Source organism: Talpa occidentalis, unplaced genomic scaffold (genome assembly GCF_014898055.3).
Source record: "Talpa occidentalis isolate TD23 unplaced genomic scaffold, MPIMG_talOcc4v2.1 talOcc4.13, whole genome shotgun sequence".
Lineage (NCBI taxonomy): Eukaryota > Metazoa > Chordata > Mammalia > Eulipotyphla > Talpidae > Talpa > Talpa occidentalis.
The window spans coordinates 77,481,811-77,504,580 of NW_023601322.1; the positions used below are offsets into that span (position 1 = coordinate 77,481,811).

General features: G+C 37.5%; 1 protein-coding gene across 3 annotated transcripts in view; it reads left to right on the plus strand.

The window, feature by feature from the left end:
* Window positions 1-22,770, plus strand: part of FBN2 (fibrillin 2) — a 277,965-nt gene that overhangs the window by 174,817 nt on the left and 80,378 nt on the right. For all 3 annotated transcript variants that reach the window (XM_037509420.2, XM_037509419.2, XM_054694452.1), the window contains exons 16-20: window positions 9,257-9,409; window positions 10,405-10,458; window positions 12,113-12,238; window positions 15,255-15,380; window positions 21,134-21,253. In XM_037509420.2, the coding sequence (XP_037365317.1) occupies window positions 9,257-9,409; window positions 10,405-10,458; window positions 12,113-12,238; window positions 15,255-15,380; window positions 21,134-21,253 (579 nt within the window). The remainder of the gene's footprint in view (window positions 1-9,256; window positions 9,410-10,404; window positions 10,459-12,112; window positions 12,239-15,254; window positions 15,381-21,133; window positions 21,254-22,770) is intronic.

Consider the following 22,770-nt stretch of genomic DNA (forward strand, 5'->3'; position numbering starts at 1 on the left):
TCAAGCTTCATTCTTTTGCATTGTAGCGACCCAGTTTTCCATCACCATTTTTGAACAAACTTTCTTTGCTCCAATGATAGTTCTTTGCCTCCTTTGTCAAAGATTAGTTGACCATAAATCTGTGGGTTTATTTTCTGGATTTTCTATTCGATTCCATTGGTCTGTATGTCTGTTCTTGTTCCAATACCATGCAGTTTGATTGATTATGGCTTTGTAGTATAGTTTGAAGTCTGGGAGTGTGATGCCTCCATTTCCTTCTTTCTTTTTTCAGTAGAGCTTTGGCTATTCGGTGTTTTTGGTGATTCCATATGAATTTCATCAATAATTGTTCTATTTCTTTGAAGAATGCCATTGAGATTTTGATTGGAATAGCATTGAATCTGTATATTGCTTTTGGTAGGATGGCCATTTTAATAATGTTTATTTTTCCAATCCATGAGCAGGGGATGTCTTTCCATTCTTTGTGTCTTCTTCTATTTCTTTTAACAGTGTTTTATAGTTCTTTGTATAGGTCCTTTACCTCTTTTGTTAGATTTATCCCAAATATTGATTTTTTTTGTTTCGATAATAAAAGGGTGGTTTTTTGATTTCTTCTTCTTCAGATTTATTGTTTGTGTATAGGAAGGCTACTGACTTTTGCGTGTTGATTTTGTATCCTGCCACTTTACTGAATGATTGATGAGTTGAATTAGTTTTTCTGTGGAGATTTTGGGGTTCTCTATGTATAAATATCATATCGTCTGCAAATAGTGATAGTTTGGACTTCTTCTTTTCCTATTTGGATTCCTTGGATGTCTTTCTCTTGTCTTATTGCTCTGGCTAGGACTTCCAGTATTATATTGAAAAGCAGTGGTGAGAGAGTGGACATCCTTGTCTTGTTCCAGATCTTAATGGAATTGCTTTCAGCTTTTCACCATTGAGAATGATACTGGCTGTTGGCTTGTCATAGATGGCCTTTATGATGTTGAGGTATGTTCCTTGTATCCCAAGAATTTCAAGGGCTTTTATCATGAATGGGTGTTGCACTTTGTCGAAAAGCTTTCTCAGCATCTATTGATATTATCATATTATTTTTATATTTCTTTTGTTGATGTGTTGGATAACGTTGATTGATTTTCGGATGTTAAACCATCCTTGTGCCCTGGAATGAATCCAACTTGGTCGTGGGAATTATCTTATGGATACATTGTTGGATTCTGATAGCTAAAATTTATTGAGGATTTTTGCATCAGTGTTCATTAGGGAGATTGGCCTATAGTTTTCTTTTGTGTTGTTCCTTATTCGGTTTTGGTATTAGTGTAATATTGGCTTCATAGAACGTGTTTGGTATTGTCCCTTCCTTCTCAATTTTTGGAAAGAGTTTGTGAAGGATAGGCACTAATTCGTCTCTGAATGTTTGTTAGAATTCATTGTAAATCCATCAGGTCCTGGGCTTTTGTTTTTGGGGAGGTTTTTAATTACCATTTCAATTTCGCTGCTTGTAATTGGTCTGTTTAGGTGTTCTATTTCTTCTTTATCTAGCTTGGGTGATTGTAGAGTTGTAGGAATTTGTCCATCTCCTCTAGATTGTTGAACTTGTTTCCATATAACTGTTCATAGTAGTTACTGATTATTCTTTTGATTTCTGCTGTGTCCGTTGTGATTTCTCCTCTTTCATTTATGATCCTGTGTATTTGTGCTTTCTCCCTTTTTTCCTTTGTGAGCCTGGCTAGGGGTTTGTCTATTTATTTATTTTTTCAAAAAGCACCAGCTCTTGGTTTCATTGATCTTTTGGATTGTTTTTTAGTTTCAATTTCATTTATTTCTGCTTTGGTTTTTATTATTCTTTTCTTCTACTGGATTTGGGGTTTTTTTGTGTTCTTTCTAGATCTTTGAGCTTCGAGATTAGGTTGTTTCTTTGAGTTCTTCTTGTTTTTTGATGTGAGCTTCTATTGCTATATATTTTCTCTTATTACTGCTTTTGCTGCATCCCATACATTTAGGATATTGGTGTCCTCCTTGTCATTCATTCAAAGAATTTTTTAATTTCTTCTTTGATCTCCTCGTTAGTCCAGTGGTCTTCCAGTAGTGTGGCTTTTAATCTCCATGAGGTAGGATAGTTCCTTGCCTTCTTTTTATGATTTATTTCTAGTTTGATGCCTTCGTGGTCAGAAAAGATGGTTGGTATGATTTCAATCTTGGTGTATCTGTTGATGTTTGTCTTGTGCCCCAGTATGTGATCGATCCTGGAGAATGATCCGTGTGCGCTTGAGAAAAATGTGTACTCCGTTTTTTTTGGGTTTAGTGTTCTATAGATGTTAAGCCCAAATGCTCTAGGTCCTTATTTAGAGCTTTAGTTTCTTTACTTATTTTTTGTCTTGTTGATCTATCCATTGTTGATAGTGGTGTGTTGAAGTCTCCCACTACGTATGTGTTTTCTCTGATGTCTGTTTTCAGAGAGGACAACAGTTGTCTGATATATTTTGGTGCTCTTTCGTTTGGTGAGTATATGTTAATGAGTGTTATTTCTTCTTGAAGTATTGTCCCCTTAATCATAATGTAGTGACCATTGGGGTCTCTTTTTATTTTTTTGAGTTTGAAGTCTGTTTTATCTGATATAAGTATAGCTGTTCCTGCTTTCCTTTTTGGTCCATTTGCTTGTAGGATTGTTTTCCATCCTTTGACTTTGAGCCTATTTTATCTTTTGTAGCTAAATGTGTTTCCTGGAGACAGCAAAAGGTTGGGTTTGTTTCTTAATCCAGGCTGCAACTCTGTGTCTTTTTATTGAAGAGTTTAGTCCATTTACATTTAGAGTTAATATTGATATGTTAGCATCTGTATTTGCCATTATGTTTGTCTTTCCTTTGATTTTATTTATTTATTCTTTTAATAACTTTTTTTTTTTTTTTGGTCTTCTTTCGTTGTTATTCGTCCCTCTGAGGTTCTGGCTTTAGGATTCCTTGTAGTATTTTTTGGAGTGGGGGTTTAGTCGCAATGAAATTCCGGAGTTTCTCTTTGTCTGGGAAGGTCCATATTCTTTCTTCATGGAGGAAAGAGAGCTTTGCGGGATAGAGTATTCTTGGTTGGCATCTGTTTTCTTGGAGTCTGTTGACTATGTCCCTCCACTCTCTCCTTGCCCGTAGTGTTTCTTCAGAGAAGTCTGATGTCAGCCTGATTGGTTTTCCTTTGAATGTTATCTGTTTCTTCCCTCTTGTCAGCTTCATTATTTTTTCCTTGTCCTGGATTCTTGGGAGCTTTACTATTATGTGTCTTGCTGTGTTTTTCCTTTCGTCGTGGAAGTTTGGTGTTCTTCTTGCTTCTTGTATATCAATTTTCAGCTCCTTCTTCGCATTTGGGAAGTTCTCTTCAATTATATCCATGAATATTTTCTCTGTTCCTACATCTCTCTCCTCTCCTTCTGGAATTCCTATAACTCTTATATTTACTTTCCTCATGGAGTCAGATAGTTCCCGAAGTCTTTCTTCATTTCTTTTTCCTTCGTACTTCTCTTTCCTTTTTCTGTTTTGGTTCTTTTTATTTCTGTGTCTTCAAGATTACTTATTCGTTCTTCCATTTCATCTATTCTGCTTTCATTGCTTTTCCCAGAGTTCTTTAGTTCCTCCATTAATTCTTTGATCTCCTGCATTTCTCTTACTTCCCTCTTTAGGGACTCAATTTCCTTCTTCTGATCTATCACTTTTTTAATCATGGCAATTTTAAATTCTCTTTCTGGAAGGCTCAGAAGTTCTTCCAAGTTGCTGTCGTTGCAATCTGGGGAGTGGTTTTTTTTGTGGTGTGCTTCTTTCCTGAGGAGTTGTTAGGTTGCGTGTGGTTCTTCTACTCCCTACTGTCTGTTTTCTAATTTGTCGTATGCGTTGGGACACTGTGTTGTTCGGACTGACTGACATCTTGGGTGAACTTCTCCGCTCCCCTCTGGCTCTTCCAGGAGCCATCTCTGTCTTCTGGGGGAGCTTTCTGCTGGTTTTAGGCAGTTTTTACTGAAGAAATGTCCCTGTTCTCAAATGGCGAAGCGGGATGCAGTCCCTGCGCCTCCGGTTTCAGGCACACTCTTCTGCGCCCCCGGTCTGCCCCGGACGTGGGTGCCTGCTCCCTCTGTGGGCTCAGACTGCTGGTCGGAAGGGGCCTGGCGTGGAATAACTTCCCGGCTGGCCACTGGGTCCTCCAGAAGCCTTCTGCCCTTTTCAAGCAGTCTTAAGAAATTTCCTGTTTTATGGGGTGTTAGTGACTTTTTTTTTCCTGGTCGCTAGGTGGCGCCAGAGATCTCTCCTATTGTCCTTGGGGGGCTGTTTTTTGCCTCCCCCCACCCCGTGGGACAGGGAACAGAGCGGGAATGGTAGGGTACACCTCAACAGCTTTGGGGTGCTGTGTCTGCCTTGTGCCCCACCGTCGTGGAGAACCCACGCCCCGAATTTTCGTGCCCCGGGTCTCAGTTCAGCCCTCAGTTCCAGGACGCGGGCTGTAGCCCAGTTCAGTGGCGCGGGAATGGCGCCTTTTTGCACCGCTCCGTGCCTGGGCGCCTGGATCCTGCTTACTCAGGGAGGGACCTTCACCTCAGTGAGGACCTCCTCCGTGCGTCTCCCCGCAAGCCTAGGTCGTCTCCCCGCAAGCCTAGGTCGCAGGCCCGGGGACCTGGGCAGCTGCGATCCTGGTCTGCACTTGCTTTTCAAGAGCGCGCCGAGTGCGCCTTCCGCGCCAGCTTACCGGCAGCCCGGGCTGTGTGCGCGTCTCCCGGGGTCTTTGTTCTTCTCTAATGGCGCCCGGAGCCGTTCGCTCACCGCCGCAGCTGATCCTGCAGGGTTCGCCTCAGCTCCCGTTCACGGGGTGTGGTGGCTGCCATAGTTCCTTTCCACTCACAGTCCCGCTTGCTGCGTCATTTGTTCTTGTTGGCCGTTTTGGTTTGTTGTTTTCCTCCTCTCTGCGGGTCGGAGAGTGCCGCCTCTGTGGGCGGGGGAGGGGAGCAGGGTTCTGCGCTTCCCTCCCTTCTGGTCCTCTTTTATGGCCAGTTTCTTCTTCGGGCAGTTTGCTGGCGTCACCCGTTTATCTTCCGTGTCCCAGTTCTCACTGGGACCTGCCGCTTTTCCTCCCTATTAACTTTTTTTTTAATGGGAGATCTTACTCGCAGCGTCTCCTCACCGCCATGTTGCTCCGCCCACCCTGATTGGTTTTCCTTTGAATGTTATCTGTTTCTTCTCTCTTGTCAACTTAATTATTTTTTCCTTGTCTTGGATTCTTGGGAGCTTTACTTTTATGTGTCTTGCTGTATTTTTCCCTTTTGTGATGGAAGTTTGGTGCTCTTCTTGCTTCTTGTATATCTATTTTCAGCTCCTTCATGTTTGGGAAGTTCTCTTCAATTATTTCCTCGAATATTTTCTCTGTTCCTAGGTCTCTCTCCTTTCATTCTGGGATTCCTATAACTCTTACATTTCCTTTCCTCATGGAGTCAGGTAGTTCCCAAAGTCTTTCTTTGGTATTTTTCCTTCGTACTTCTCTTTCCTTTTCTGTTTTGGTTCTTTATATTTCTGTGTCTTCAGGAGCACTTGTTTGTTCTTCCATTTCATCTATTCTGCTTTCACTGCTTTTCCCAGAGTTCTTTAGCGCCTCCATTAATTCTTTGATCTCCTGCATTTCTTTTACTTCCCTCTCTAGGGAATAAATTTCATTCTTCTCATCTTTGATTATTTTTCCCATGTCATTTTGACTTCCTTTAGATTTCTAATCATGGCAATTTTAAATTCTCTTTCTGGAAGGCTCAGAAGTTCTTCCAAGTCACTGTCATTGCAATTTGGTTGGTGATTTTCTTTTTGTGATGTGTCTTTTTCCTAAGGAGTTGCTAGATTGCATGTAGTTTTTCTTCTCCCTGCTGCCTGTTTTCTAATTTGCCGTATACGTTGGAACACTGTGTTGCTGGTACTGGCCAGATCTTTTTGGTGTGCTCTTTGTGGGGTTTCGGAAACTGGCGGTCCAAATGAGTCAAATACTGTTACGCCAGAAGTCTAGTGATGCAGTGGTACTTTGAGTATGTTAATGGTTGCTGTCACAGAATATTTCCTCCTTCTTTGTTTAATTACAAAGGTGTGTTTTGAAGTCCCACAAACTTCCCTGGAGGTGGGGCAGCTGGATTGCACTCTGCTTCCAAATCACTGGATACCCCTTTGGGCTCTGACTTCCTGCCAGGCGGAACCAGGCTTGTGGGGGCCTTCAGCTCACCTCTGACTGCACAGTGAACCTTCTCCCTCTGGCTCCATGGGGAGCCTTCTGCCAGTTTCAATCAGTCTTTATTGAAGAAAGGTCCCTGTTCTAAAATGGTGATGCGGAGACTCATCGTGGGTGTCCGCCATGGGTGACCGCTCCCCCTCTGGGCTCGGACTGCTGGCCACAAGGGGCCTGGCGTGGGCGAACTTCCCAGCTCACCTCTGGCTCCGCCAGGAGCCTTCTGCCAGTTTCCAGCAGTTTTTATTGAAGAAAGGTCCCTGTTCTAAAATGGCGATGCGGGGACACACTCTCCTGCTTGCCCAGTCTGCCCTGGCCTTGGGTGCCACTCCACCTTTCCTTACTGTTTTAAATAAGTTAATCATCTATGTAAAGATTTGTATTGCATCTGGTATATAGACAGTGCTCAAGAAGTTAGCTATACAATTACTGTTTTATTGGACCTCCCTTGGTGGCGCAGGTGGTTGAGTGCGGAGCTGTGAAGCTGTCCGCAGCCTCAGCAGCGCCAGTTTGATCCCAGCTAGCCAGCGAGAATCCCACATGGCACAGCAGACCTCTCCTGTTGCCTCTGCTGCTCCCCTCAGCAGTGTATTTCGTCAGTCTGCCTGTTCGGCTCTCCACTCTGTCTCTGGTGAATCCTCTTACCCTCCTGCACATCTGGCCTGTACCCCAGTTCTTGTATAAATAAATAAATCTTGTTTAAAAATTACTGTTTTATTAAATAGTGGCTTCCCATCTAGAGCATAGTGTTAGTGTTGCTACTTTAAGTAGTAAATACAGTTGATAGTAAAGAAAGAAGGATAAAATTAGCATTTTACACATCCACACATACTTTACCTATGGTGGATAGTGTCTGAGAAAATCTCTTGATAAGTCCCAATTTTTTGCAAAGAAACGGTTTGGAGGAATTTGATAATGTGGAAAAAATAGAGGTTAGCAATATTGCTGAGAGTCCATGTGATCTTTTTCTCTTGGTGGTAAGTTTTGCCATCTCTTATCCACCTGTGAATAGTGTTTTAGTTACATTTGAAGCATATAATACAAACTAAGGCTCCAGCTTGGGGTCTTTGAGCAGGAAAGGAGTGATAGTCCTCATTAAAAATGAAGAGAAAAGAGAGGTTCCACCTTTCTTGAACATTTCCTGTGTATCTTACGCTCTGAGCTTTGTGCTTAGCAAACATACTCTCACTTAGCACATGATAAGCTAAAGTAAGGGCATCCCTTTGGGATCAGAACCCAGGACAATTCATGTTCCTAAAACCCTCACCTTCTTGTGTTGGGTATGCTAAACAGCTTCATGCACCTTTCGCACAAAGCAGTTGGTGAGTTATCTCACTCTTTGAATGAACATCATAGGCTTGTTGATTCACTTCTAAAAGTTTTTGGCTTACTCTCTTAACATGAAAATGGGAATAACTTTGATCATTATATGATGCCTCCTGAGATCACTGGTGAAGTCCTAATGACATACAACAGACAAATTGAAATCATGAGCTATGTTGTATTGTATTGATGCAAATTCACATTTGCATCAAGTCCAACATTTCTGTGTAACTCACAGTGGTCACCTCCAGCCTCAGCCACCGCAGAAACAGGGAGACCATGTCCTTGCCACAGGGCTGGTGTGGTATGTATCTCAGGGCCTTTTTCTATTTAAGTACAAATATCCCTCATTGTTTAATCCAACAGTAAATTTCACACTTGTAATGAGAAATACCATCAAGTCATAGGAATCATTAGGTGACTCAACTCTGCATAAGGAAATAAAATTATTTACCACAAGTTGTGAATGATTGTAAATATTTATTTATTTATTTATTTTATACAAGAACTGGGGTACAGGTCAGAAGCACGGGAGGGTGAGAGAATTCACCAGAGCCAGAACGGGGAGCAGAACAGGCAGACGGAGCAAAGACACTGCTGAAGGGAGCAACGGGCAAGGCAGGAGAGGTCTGCTGGGCCATGTGGGGTTCTCCCTGGCCGGTGGGGAATCAAACTGGCGCTGCAGAGGCTGCGGACAGCTTCGCAGTGCAGCGCTCGACCAGTGTGCCACCGGGGAGGCCCAATTACAGATATTTATTATAAGTGTCAGCTCTTTGGAGGAATGACGTGTCATTTGGTGGAATGTACTGCTTCTGTTGTCCTTGTGATGATCTGAGTTTTTTTCTAGTTCACCCATTTTTTGGCTCATAAAATTATAATGTATTTATTGAGAATTTAGAGTGTGAGAACTAAGCAGGACACACTTTGTTGAGATATAACATGACACAATAGAAAGTGGCAGAGCTTTGGAGGTACCACAAACCTGAGTGGGAACCCCAGCTCAGGTCACGGATTATCTAGGATTTCTAGCTACTTCAGTGATCCTTCTGAACCTGACCTTTCTCATCTGCAAAATATGGATAATGATCACCATCCTATGGAGTTGTTAACCTGCATGTTCAATAAGATACTGTATGTAAAGCAACTAACACAGCACAATACCAACGATACTTTGTGATTACTTTTACAACTGGATTTATTGAGAGTCTGAGATTAAAACATAGTCACAACAGGAAACCAGGAGTTGAAAAGAAAAGCCTCCTCACTCAGAAAGTTGAAGAAAGCAAGCTCATGACCAACCAATGTCATCTCAAAGTATTTTAACTTCAGTGCACTACATTGTTCACAAGACCTTCTAAAATAGAAATAATAGAGTACCATTTTGAATACAGGATATCCAGTCATTAGAACTCAAGTGTTGTTTGTAACTGTGGAATTGCACCTGATTCAATTAGACGCCTGTGAGAGTAAGTGGGGTAATAGATGGTTGTACCACAAACTATACTTCTTAGAGAAGAAAAATGAGTTACTGGTATGCATCCATTCTTTCCCTCACTTGGTAAACATTTCTTGATTTTTCTAACATGATCAGACTCTAAAGATACAAGGAAAAAGAAAAGTGGCAAATCCTTTCCAGTCTAGTGCTACTTGGGTTAAAAGAAGCCAACAGTTTTAAAATCTTCATCTCTGTCACTATTTCAAAGCATCACTTCCATCTCCGTAGATACTCACATGCGCAGTACTTGCTATGGTGGAATCAAGAAGGGTGTGTGTGTCCGCCCTTTCCCCGGAGCAGTGACCAAGTCTGAATGCTGCTGTGCCAACCCAGACTATGGTTTTGGAGAGCCCTGCCAGCCTTGTCCTGCTAAAAATTCAGGTACTCAGACATTCCAGCTTCACACCTGATAAGAATCTAGAACTATAACTTTAGATATTTGGCTGATGATTACATCAATTCTGAAGTGTCCTCTTTTTTATTTTCAACTAAAGAAAAGAAATTCATATCTGTGCTGATATGAGAGATGTAAAATAAGGAGACTTGTATTAACCTATGGTTTCTAAGCAGGAAGAGTACATGGTGAATAAAAAAATGTGTTTGCTGATCGAATTATGATTGGTCCAACAGATTATTTTACATGAATTCGTTATTCTCATTTTCCTTGATCTGTGATGATGTTGTGAGGAAAAATAGCACAAAATTCACCAGGTTATAACACATTTATGAGAACCTGTAACTTAATCATTAACAGATTGATCAAATAAATAAATGTGGTACATTTACCTAACTGAGAAGAATATTAAATCATCTAAATGGGACACTAACATGAAATGTCCATGACAGTGTACAGAGGTCACCAGCCTACGCACTCCCACTTCTACCCTCTCTGACTTGGGCAAGTTGCTTCACTTCTCTGCCCCAGTTTTTCCCACCATAAAAGAGGAAAAATAATAATAGTATCTAGTGCATGGCATTATGGTAGATTAAAGAAATTATTAGAGGTAAAATGGTAGAACAGTTCTAGGCACATGGTAAATAGTATTGCATATTGTCTGTTATTATTTATTGAGAGGGGAGAAAGGTCAAAATGCCGTTTTCATAAAGGAATCCAGATTTTTAAAGCTTCTATATGTAAAAATAAATCTAACATTTATCAATACATTAGTGACGTGTAGAATGATGATAAGTGATTTTTATATACCATTTTAATGTTAACCTGTGATTCTGGCATTCTTACTTATATGCTAGAAAATGGTAAACGTTTTTTATTAAAAAAAATTAATCCACTTGTGATAGTTTTAGAATTGTGTGACTTATGTATGGAACAAATATAATGTAGAGTTTTATTTCCTTTCCTTGTTTTTATCATATAGCTGAATTCCATGGTCTTTGCAGTAGTGGAGTAGGTATCACTGTGGATGGAAGAGGTAACAATTTTCAATTCTCCATCTTGTAATAATGATATCTATCAGCATATAGCTTTATGATTCTATTATAACATTACATATAACATTTAATATAAAATACATCAATGTAAAATAATAAGATAAAGTATCTCCTAGAACAATGATCATAGAATTAAGTGGTATATAGATACGTATTTTTCTTGGTGGGTATATGAGAGTAAGTATTTATCTCTTAAATATGCATTATTGAAAATGTCACTAACAAATTATACCATGATTTTATGGATACTATTCTGTAAGAAGAGGCTAGAGTTTGCAATTGTGGCTTTAAAAATATAGAGCCAATTTAAAGGACAAATATTAAATAATGGATCTGATGTGGTTAACAAAAATACCAATCTTTGAGATACGGATCAAGTCTGTGATATACTGCCCTAAAAATAAGATTATTTATGCCTAACAGTACTAAAATGTTTTTATACAACTAAAGAAGATAAATACACCTGAAGAGGTATGAACCTGTACTTCTGAATTGCATGCAGTGTTGTAAACCAATGTTACCTCATAAAAAAATGAAAATAATAATAAAATAAATTAACAATATAACAAAATTCTAATTGCAGCCTTGAATGTTAAGTACATATGTGTTTGCAATGTTAAACTTCTTTTGATGTTAATCTAGATATACTTCCAGTTGTTTTTTTTTAAATAAGACCATAGGTAAGGTTGATCTTCACTTTACATGTATAATCTTCTAGTTTTGTATTTGAGAAGACTAGACTAATAGATTAGTTCACAATAACGTTGCATCTTTGCTATGAATACTGGAAACCAGAGTAAGTAAGCAAACATTTCAAGGATTTTTTTTTTCCAAAAATAAAATGGAAAGATTGATATTTTTGGAATATTTAAAAGATCTTCCAAACTCTACTAAACAGTTAGGTTAGAATCAAAATCTCAGCATGGTGACTAAAATTTAATTTTGGCTTCTTCTATCTCTTATTCCCTGTCCTTGAAACCTTTTGGAACCAGCTGGTTGTGCACATGCACTCACACACACACACACACACACACACACACACACAACACACACAAACATACTCTCCTCAAGGTCCACCACCCATGGGTGACAGAAACTAGTGGTGGTAAAAACATCCACTCGGGCATCCACATTTGAACTGTCCTCTCCGTTAATTTCAGTGTACCAACAATGAGAATCAAGTATCCTATTACCTAGTTGACTTAGAAAAAAACTACAGTAAAATAGAAATATCCCACACTTTTAGGGACTATGAAATTATATAGGCCACCTAGTAAATCTGTCTTTTAATTAAATGGTCATAATAACTATCAAATTGAGTTTTCCTTTGGATTTTGAGCTAACAGTCTATAAATTTTGTTATTAATTGTATCATGAATAGCAGCACATTATATGGTTTAACTCTTTGAGTTTCTGCCAATTTCCCTCATTTTTCTTTTGACTTACTGGGGAAGTGTGTTGTATCTCGTTTTTACTCTTTCACACCTTACTTTCACTTACTTCCCTTTCTGAAAGGCAGACAAATTGGGTTTGGTGAGTTAAACACTTTCTATGTTGAATGATCTTCATTAGACCTGCATGTATCAACAAACAATAGATTTGATCTAAGCAATATACTTTCAACTCTTAATGCAGATATCAATGAGTGTGCTTTGGATCCCGATATATGTGCAAATGGAATTTGTGAAAACTTACGTGGTAGTTACCGTTGCAATTGTAACAGTGGTTATGAACCAGATGCATCGGGAAGAAACTGTATTGGTAAGTTATTTGTTATATTCACACAGTTCCCTTGGCATAATTCATTCCCATGGATTATAGGAGAAATCAACATATAAATAAATGACTAAAACTAGAGATTTCATAGTTTTTCTTAATTACCTTAGTCCACAGAGATATAACAATATTTTAACCACATAAGCTTTGTTGCTTAGAAACAGATCTCTTAGTGGCACAATTTAATATTTAAGTTATTGTTATCCCAAATGAATGGACATACTCTATTATTATATATATTTTAATCCTATAATCTACAATATCTTAAATTTATAATTTCTCACTAGAATGGATTTAACCAATTAACAGTTAATAACTATAACAGTTAATTAAATTATTAAAAAATTAATAGTAAGTTAAGGAAACAAAGTATTAAGGGTTGCAAGAACTTTGACTTACAGAGAAACACCAGTTGCTACAACATAGCTGAACATGATAACTGACTTGGGTGTTTCTTTCTCCAATTCATAAAAACTTGTATGAAAAATATAATTGCTATATTCATGAATTTGTAAAGAATCCAGGTTTTCTCATAATGTGTTTGATTCCACTTTTATAAATTGTTACTTAATCCATCATTATAAGTAACAATTTTTACGTCTAGTCACTGTTACTTCCAAGTCATGATGATTATGATTAGAAAGAAATCCATTTGTCTGTATTTATGGGACTGGTTTTATGATTGAATTTATCTATTTTATCTTGAGTTGAAGTCATACATATATTAGATATAAAGCTATGTTAGCTATCATGTACATATAATAGATTTTGATACCTACAAAGAAGGGCACTAACCAAAGATTACTGAACATTTCTAAAAATACTCAAAACATCTTTAATTCACCATAATTAGTTGCTTCCACCTTAGCTCCCAGGTACAGATTAGCACATGGATACCCTGCTGAAAATAGGGACACATTGAACATGGTCTATAACTCATTAATAAGTAGGTATATGCATAATTTTGATAAAAATTAAAACTGTATTCAAAATAAAAGCCAAGTTGTTGTTTTAGCTTGCTAGGGCTTGCCACAGTGAAATACCAAAAAATTAGCCTGCTTAGAACAGCTTAAATTTATCCTCTCTAAGTTTGGGAAGGCAGAAGTCCAGAATCTAGGTGTGCACAGGGCCATGTTTTCTCTTATGGCTTTCTAGGAGACTTCCTCTTTTCCTCTTCCACCTTCTGGTGGAATGTCTTAGTCAAATGTCCACATTTTCCCTATGTGTCTCACATCATCATCCCTGTGTTTGTCTTCCTGAATGTCCAGAGTGTTTCTGTTTATGTGAATACCAGTCATATTGAATTGCACTCTATCCAAAAGACTTTGTTTTAGCTGAATTCCCTCCATAAAAATCTTGCTTCCAAATAAGGTCACACTTAAGGTACTAGGAGTTAGGACTTTGTTGTCTTTTTTAGTGGATGCCCATAGAATGGAGGAACATATATGAATTGTGATGTAGCCACTTGATAAATCATACATTTATGGGAAAATTATGGTATTGTTTAAAATATGTTAATTTTTAAAAACCAAGATTCAGAATTGGAGTAAAATATAATGTACAAAAGAGAACAGATAGAACATCAAAAAAAATATTATCAGTGGTGATGGAACTTTAGGAAATTTTTTTCTGAATCTTTTTTCCATGTTTTCACATTGTTAGAGTATTGTTTGGTGAAATACAAAATTTATAAAATTGTTATTTCCAAGACTAAAAATATAATTTTAAGCAAAAGAAAATCTTTACCCTAAAGTGCAGATTTTTCTTTCTGTCATCAACTTTACTTGAAATAATGAGAATGTGGGACCTCACTGGTGACACAAGGGATTAAGTCCCAGCACCATGAAGCTATTGGCAGCCACTGCAGCACGAGTTCGATCCCCTGCCAGGGAGCTACCCACATGGCGCAGCAGACCTCTCCTGTCTCGCCCGCTGCTCCCCTCAGTATTTTAGCCGATCTGCCTGTTCTGCTTCCCACTCTATCTCTAGTAAATCATCTCACCCCCTGCACCCCTGGCCTAAACCCCAGTTCTTGTATGCATACGTAAATAAATCTTTAAAAATAATAATAATGAGAGTGTGATAAGTGTTTCAATATGAGCTTCTTAAACTTCATCTCTAGATTAAATATTGTAGGCTGTTCTTGGCTGCTAAAGGAAAACATAGAATAAATAACTTTCCAATAATAAGTAGTTGTTTCTGAGGTAAAAACATAATGGAAAAATTTAGTAAGTATCTTTTGTTTAACTGTCATTTGAAAAATACTCTATTAGAATTTTAATCAGAAAAAAGTTTTAAAAAAATATTGCCCAAGGCCTCCCCTGGTGGCACAGGCTGTTGAGCACCATGCTGTGAAGCTGTCCACAGCCTCTGCAGCACCTATTCAATCCCGGCCGACCGGCGAGGGTCCCACATGGCACAGCAGACCTCACCTGTAGTGCCCGCTGCTCCACTCAGCAGTGTATTTCGTCAGTCTGCCTGATCTGTTCCCTGCTATGTCTCTGGTGAATCCTCTCACCCTCCTGCGCCATCTGGCCTATACCCCGATTCTTGTATAAATAAACAAACAAACAAATAAATAAATAAATAAATCTTTAAAAAAAAAAAAGAAAAAAATATTGCCCAGTACTTTTTTTTTTTTAAATACATCTGTACTTATATGTGAGCAAGCTATAAAGTGAGTTTAACCTTTTGATATCTTTCATTGATGCCTAAAAATGTTTTTACAATATCACTGCAGAACAATAAGCAAATAAAGAACAAAGTAGTAATATGACTTTTCCCAATTATGATATTCCCCCCAAGGACTTAAAGAACATTTTAAAAGTAGCCACCAGCATAAGAATGTTCCACTTGAATAAAACTGAATATACTTTGCTTGTGATCAAGGAATGTACTGTGGATACAAAGAGACTAAGTCAGAAAGTGGGGTGAGGGGAAGAGCAAATCAGAAACCATCAGTTTCAATATGGCATGTCCTGTTCTCTGTGGTTGCTTCCAGACATAGATGAGTGCATGGTAAACAGACTGCTGTGTGACAATGGCCTGTGTCGAAACACGCCTGGAAGTTACAGTTGCACATGCCCACCTGGGTATGTGTTCAGGACTGAGACTGAGACGTGTGAAGGTAAGAGCTGTCTTCCTTGCCTTGGTTGTGAATAGGAAGCTTTTGGAGCTGCATAATCTTAAGTGCATTGGTGAAGCAATATGGCAATAAGATTATTGTTCGAATATTTTTAAAATTTCATCATCTTTTTCGGTACCTGCCTGTTTTAGAAAGAGAATGCACCTAAACCTGTTTATGAATATCATCAGTTTTGTTCCATTCAGATTAAATATCCACAAGCATTTGGAACAGACATTTTGAAATGAAAGTGAAAGGAGCCAGATTGTTTTACCTGCTGAAATAAAATGTCAAATATTTGTTTACTTTCTTTTCCCCTTTTAAAATTCACTGTCAACTCTTAGGCAAAGTCAACTCTTATTAGGCATTTTTTTTTACATGAAATGATTATTAGTCTTCAGAGGTTAACCCAGAAAAATGGTCACCTCAATTAAGTGTGTATAGTCTAACAACATTGTCCTTTCCATTTGATAATTTAAAAGTCATCACTAGGGCTTTACTGATCATAACCCAGTGTTTAGAAACTTCTTCCTTTACTCTTTTTTTTTCTCCTTTACTCTTAACCACTTTTTTTTTTTTTTTTTTTTTTTTTTTTTTTTTTTTGCAGTGGAGATACTGCACATGATTTAAATACATAGGGAAAAAACTCATTTTCGGTGAGATAGTGGCTAAGCAATGGGTGCCTTCAATTAACTTTTTGTTTCTTGATCAAAGTATTAGGTGTTTCAAGAATAATCTTCTGTATGACTACAAGCCATTGTTTCCTTTTAAGTCTTTGTGTGTGGCCTACAGAAGTGTCCTGTGACATTCTCAAATTCAGTAACTACTTCCGATTAGTAACTAAAAAATGTTATCTTTAATTATTGTGACTAGCCCTTTCCTTAGGTATTAAGTACTTGTTCCTCAGTGACTCCACAGCCAAGAAAACTATAATAACATTATGCAAAAATGATGTTAACATTCTCTGTTCACCTTATTGTTTAACTTCAAAGAATTCTAGAAGCCAGAACACAAGTGACTCAGCTAAAGTCAATGAAACACAATTACAAACTGCTATTCTAAGTTTGAATTGAATTGGAGAGACCACTGAAAAACAGTAATTAGCCTGAAGGGAAACAAAAATAAAACCTCAGCATAAAATGCATTTTTCTAAACTTAGTTCTGACAACCATTTCCCCTGTCATCTACTAGCTTTTCCAGAAGCTCCTCAAAGAACAGCATTCATTTCTTATCCAATTATAGTATTTATTTAAAGTTCATCTTTTCTATGATCAACGGAGAGTAAAACTTAAAAGAGTTTTGAATATTTTTCAAATAAGATATAAAAGATTTCTTTTTAAACTAGCTTAGGCTTTTTTTTTTTTTTTTAACATGGAAAGTGGAGGTCATGTGGTAAGAGTTTAGGAGCAACTATGTTCAGTTTCTGGTGTAAGTCCATCACCGCTATATTTCTTTGTTCTGTTTCTTGCAGAGGGTGGTGGTGTTCATAAATCACACACTATAATTCAGAAATAGTCAGTCCATAGGTCCTGGGCATGAACTTTAGTATGCCCTGCTCATTTAGAAGATACTGATAACTGATGACTTGGGTACGTTTATTATTTGCAGCCTATGATATAGCTCAGACTTCTTAAATGTATTTAACTGAATATTTACTAGCACCCACTCTCACTGCCCTCCCCCCAACACTTGTTATCCTTTAAAATTCCTCTGAGAAACACATTTTGTATAAAAGTGTCCTGGCCACATTTCCTTGGTGAGTTTGCTGAAAGTGGGAGAAGGGATTTTCAAAGTTTGTGTTTTTCCTTATTACTGACTTTCCATACTTCCTTCCCACATCCCATTATCACTTTTAACTCTTGTTTGATAGATGATAATCTTCTGTTAAATGCCGAGAAACTCTGAAAGCAACAACCGTTTAGGATATCATTTTGATTTATGCTGATGATTTCTCTGTCCAAAGCCACAGCCTTTGGTACTTTTGAGGGAGTGACACATGGTAGAGAACTAGATGGATGGAGTCTTTGATACAGTTTGGTCTAAGTTTAGTTTGCATACCAAATTGTCCATGACATTATACATAGTCTTTACGTTTTAACAATCATCTTGAGTTGGAGAATACTAAAGGCAAAATACTAAAGAATAAATAAAAGGCCAGAATGTGCTTGCTTACATGACAATTGAACAGTAGAAGCAAATGGTATTTATTAGTCTAACACTGGATGATTACATACATATTAGGCACATTAATACCAAATCATCAATGAGAGTTAGAAAGACTTTTTTTATTACTTTTATATATATATATTAATATTACATCACTATCATTTTTAAATAATGTTTGCTTTTTTTCCTCAGGTGTAGTCCCCATAGAATTTCCACCACCAATTCACCCGTGCACCATTACCACAGTCCCCTGTGCTCCTCGTCCTCTCTCCATCCTCCTGATCCCTCCCCCACCCCTTTCAGGATGTTGCTGGTTTATAGTTGTTTGTTTTTGTTTTGTTTTGTTTTGTATTATTATTTTTCCCCTGATGCCTTATTTGGTTCCCCTATATTCCTCCTGTAAGTGAAACCATCCAATATTTTTCTTTTTCCTTCTGATTTATTTCACTGAGCATAATTTCTTCTAGCTCCATCCATGATGCTGTGAGTGGCATTAGTTTATCTTTTTGATTGCTGAATGGTATCCCATTGTGTATACATACCACATCTCCTTGATCTAGTCATCTATTTTTGGGCATTTGGGTTGTTTTCAGGTTTTACCTATTGTAAATAGTGCTGCAGTAAACATAGGGGTACAGGTGTTCTTTTGAATCAATGTTTTTGTGTCCTTTGGGCACATCCTAGGAGTGGAATTGCTAGGTCATATGGTAGCTCCATTTTCAGTAGTCTGAGGAACCTTCACACAGCTTTCCATAGTGGTTGGACCAGTTTACACTCCCACTAGCAGTGTAGAAGAGTTTCTTTTTCATTACCTTGTCAACATTTGTTGTTGCTAGATTTTTAATATGTGCCATTCAGAAATACTATTTTTGACTTACTTTGTCCAAAGGGTAATTATTTCCGATAAATATGAAACCTTTCATTTATATGAAATATGCTTTGTGTCTGTTATTTATAAGAAAGAAGTTCATGGTTATGTAAATAATAGAGAAATATAGAAAAATATTTTGACTCTAACTTTGTGACATTGCTGGAAGTAAAAATGATTTATCATGAGAAACCTAACCAGATAATTGTTATTTCTACATTGTTATTTGCATTTTATTAAGTGTTTTGCCAAAAGGTAGACCTGAAGGCCGTGGATATTTTTTTTTCCCTTGGGTCTCCTCCTTATTTCCACCATTACATTCACACAGTAAATTTATCTGCCTGAAGCAGTTCTCTTCACTCTATTCTTTCTAAACTAATTTCCAAAGACTAGACAGGGAATTATTAGCAGATTCATTGCAGACTCTTTCTTTGTATATATTTGCTATATTCACTAATTTTGCTTGTCATTCATGTTTTCAACAGGCTATTTCAAATAAATAATACATAACAGTAATAATAAAGTTCCTCTGATATTTCAGACTGAAGTTACAAAAAAATTATTTTGTTTTTTGTTTGAGCTTTGAGAGTCTGTGAAAGTTAAAATTTTTACAGCATGCACTGTGGTTTAGATTGTGTTTCCAGTGACATAACTAGTTAAATGTAAACCAGATGTGCTTTGAAGTTTATTTCCAGGAATGTACAGTGAACTGTTTCAATTCCTGGTTCCATGACATTTACAACATAAAAACATTGTATTTAAAGAAAAATTAAACATTTGATATTTGTACCTGTCACTGCATGTGTTTATAGTTTTTAAGTTTATAATTTCTTGATTTAAAATGTGGATTTAAAAAAAAGTTTAAAAAATGTGGATTTAGAAATTATGTGATACTTTTTTCTTTAGGGGGACCTTTGTACAAATGAAATTAATAGATGAATTATACATAGTCTGCCCACAGATTATTTATCAGCTTCCTTTTTTTGCCATCTGATTCCCCATGTTTTTACTGAAAGAATATCTAGATGTTTTCATTCCAAATATGTACTGATTTACAAACCTGGTTTTGTATTTTTTTTAATTTTTATACTTTTATTAGAGGCTTTCTTGGTACAAACAATCTGAAAGATGTATTCATATTCTTCATACGATTTCCACTTCATGAATTAAATTAGTATCTGACTCTTCCATAGTAGTTTTGAAGTACAAAAAAGAACATACCTGGGCCTCCCTGGTGGTACAAGGGGTTAAGATATACCCTATGAAGCGATCCACAGCCACTGCAGCACCAGTTTGATACCGGCCAGGGAGCTACCCACATAGCGCAGCAGACCTCTCCTGACTAGTCCGCTGCTCCCCTCAGCAGTGTACTTTGGTCAATCTGCTCTGTCTCTGGTGAATCCTCTTATACCCCCACACCTCTTGCCTGTACCCCAGCTCTTGTATGCATAAATAAAAAATAAATCTTTAAAATAAAAAAGAACATACCTATTTTCCACATTGCTTTTTAAACTTGCATTTCAAGTCTACTGACTTGAAAAGTAACAGTGCATCCTGTCTTTTCAGGACCAGTTGATTTATATTTGACTTTAGATATTCAGAAGTAACCATTGCAGTCTCTTGGTTATTTCTTTGTACATTTTCTTCCCCATAGTATTTTATATTTAATTCAAAGAGAGGTTAGAAAAAAGGTATTCTGGTGAACTTGGAAACCCTAGTGTTCAACAAAAAAATGTCTTGAGGCATGTAGACCTGTTTTGGATAATTAGCCAAGTTCAAAAAGAAATCTGTTTACCACTCCTTTAAATGAGTGGTTGAATTTATATTGAAAGTCATTCTTCTATATTGGTTCTAGTACTTTAACCAAAGCTTGTATTTATTTTTAATTAACTCGTGTGTTAAATTATTTAACTTTATTGGTTTGACATTCTTTTAATTATAACTTGAGGAAAGAGGCATTCTCTAATTCCCTTTACTCCTGACTATCAGCAGGAAGTGTTTAGATTATGTTAGTATAATTTCATTTAGGACTCAAATCAGATTAATGGTAATAAAGGTCTATTTAGAATAATTAAAGGTTTTTCTCATTTTGATGTCACCAGAATCAATTGTGCTTTACAAAAACTCTCCACAGTAAACTTGTACATGTGAACAGGATAAAGAGAGAGGAAGGTAGATGGGGCTGGAGGAGAATGCAACACCCAGCATTAAAGTTTCAGTTATTTCCTGATTTGTATTCAGGAGTTTGGAATTAAAACCAGCATTGTGATATTTTGTCTCAAATAGATGCTTTTTAATCCTTTCAAAACCTCACAGAACCATAAATGACAGAAACAGTCAACCTTTGTTTGTGTACAGCACACTGCACCTGGGAATATGTTGCTTTCCGAGGAATCAGACTTAAGATGTCCCACAGGACAATTACATCTTATTATAGGGGAAATTAATCCAATTTATGTCAAGCTGTAGTAAAGGAGATTCATGTACAAAACTTTTTCAAAATAGACGGATTGCTGTGGTCCTGACTCCCCAGTCTTGTAGATGTGTATCCACGCTATAAAATGCATGTCTCCATTCCCCATTCACTTTATGCCTCAGAGATCCATATTAAAATTACAAGAGCCAAGTTTACCAGACATTCTGGCATAGCATGGCTTGTTGGAATAATATTTTCCAGAAACACATGGCAATTCTAACAGAATCTTTTCCTTCTGGATTGTAGATATAAATGAATGTGAAAGCAACCCGTGTGTCAATGGAGCCTGCAGAAACAACCTGGGATCTTTCAATTGTGAATGTTCTCCTGGCAGCAAACTCAGCTCAACAGGATTGATCTGTATTGGTAAGATTCATACACAGTGCTGATGTTTCAGCTTCGCTCCACAGAGCATGTTTGTAGCGTGCTAATACTTATGTTGTTTTCTCTTAATATCGAGATAAGAGTAAGCATAATAGCATGAACTAGTCAGGTTCTTAAATTTTGTTAGATTCTAGGCAGTATTTCCTTCATGGAGGTAGTTGCTTTATGCTCTAAGTTGTAAGCACTTCCATACCATACACATACTTATATTCATTACCCTAAGAAATGCCTTAGGCATCGATACAATCAAATTCCTGCTGCATGCTTTCTCTAAACAACCTTTAATGATAAACAAAAATGTGTTAGAATTTGGACTCAGATCACAGGACTAGAACTTGAAGAGCTTAAACTTTAAACACAAAGAAAGAATTTATTATTCCTCCCCTCCCCCATCAATCATAAATTTATGGACCACATAAAGAGAAGGTAGCTATTTTTTACTTTTGAAATCTCTGGGGACAAAGACTGCAGACTTTCCCAACAAACTTATTTTAATATATGTCAAGACATTGAAGGTTGGTTGATAATGACAATAGGACATGTATAAATTCAGAGAGTGTACTCTGTTATTGTAAGGAACAATTTATCACATATAGGAGAAATAACCGCCCCAGTAAATTATTCCTGCTTCCAATGTCTGTGGCTCCATTGGCTAGGCATTTCACACATCATCTCATTAGCTGGTGTCCACCTTTATTTTTTTAATTTTTTTTAAAGATTTATTTTATTTTTAATACAAGAACTGGGGTACAGGCCAGCATGCGAGAGGGTGAGAGAATTCAAGAGAGACAGACCAGGGAGCAGAATAGGCAGGTGGGCAGAAAACACTGCTGAGGGGAGCAGCGGGTGAGACAGAAGAGGTCTGCTGCGCCATGTAGGTAGCTCCCTGGCCAGCTGGGAATCGAACCCATGCTGCAGAGGCTGCGGACAGCTTCCCAGTGCTATGCTCAACCCACTGTGCCACTGAGGAGGCCCTAGTGTCCACCTTTAAAGTGAACTAAATGTATATTTCTAAATTGGAAGATATTTCCATTTTACATAATACCAAATAAATTTGCAATTATCGTTATCTAGATATTGTGAATGTTCCCTTTAATATTTACCAAAGACCATGGTATTTTGTCTGATGTTAATAGTATTTAGTTGGGTGCTAGAGTACCTGTTTGGTAAATGAAGCAAAATGACCAGGTTCACAATTATCCATGAAAACCTTCCTTTGGAAATGCCACAGCTGGTGAAATTTGAGCCTTGCTCAGCTCCCCATATTAGGAAATAGACTGCCCTCTGCCTGGGGCATTACTTTTTTTTCTTATAGAATTCCTGGTTGCGGGGGTGGGGAGGAAGTGCTGGTTGGATTGGTGAGGGAGAAATATTTTTGCTAAGCCACAATTTCTAACTCACACAGAGTCATTTTATTATGCAAAGGAAATGAATTCAGCATTAGTCAATTAATATCTCAGGAACCTAAAACTGTATGCCCCTTGAGCATCAAAGATATT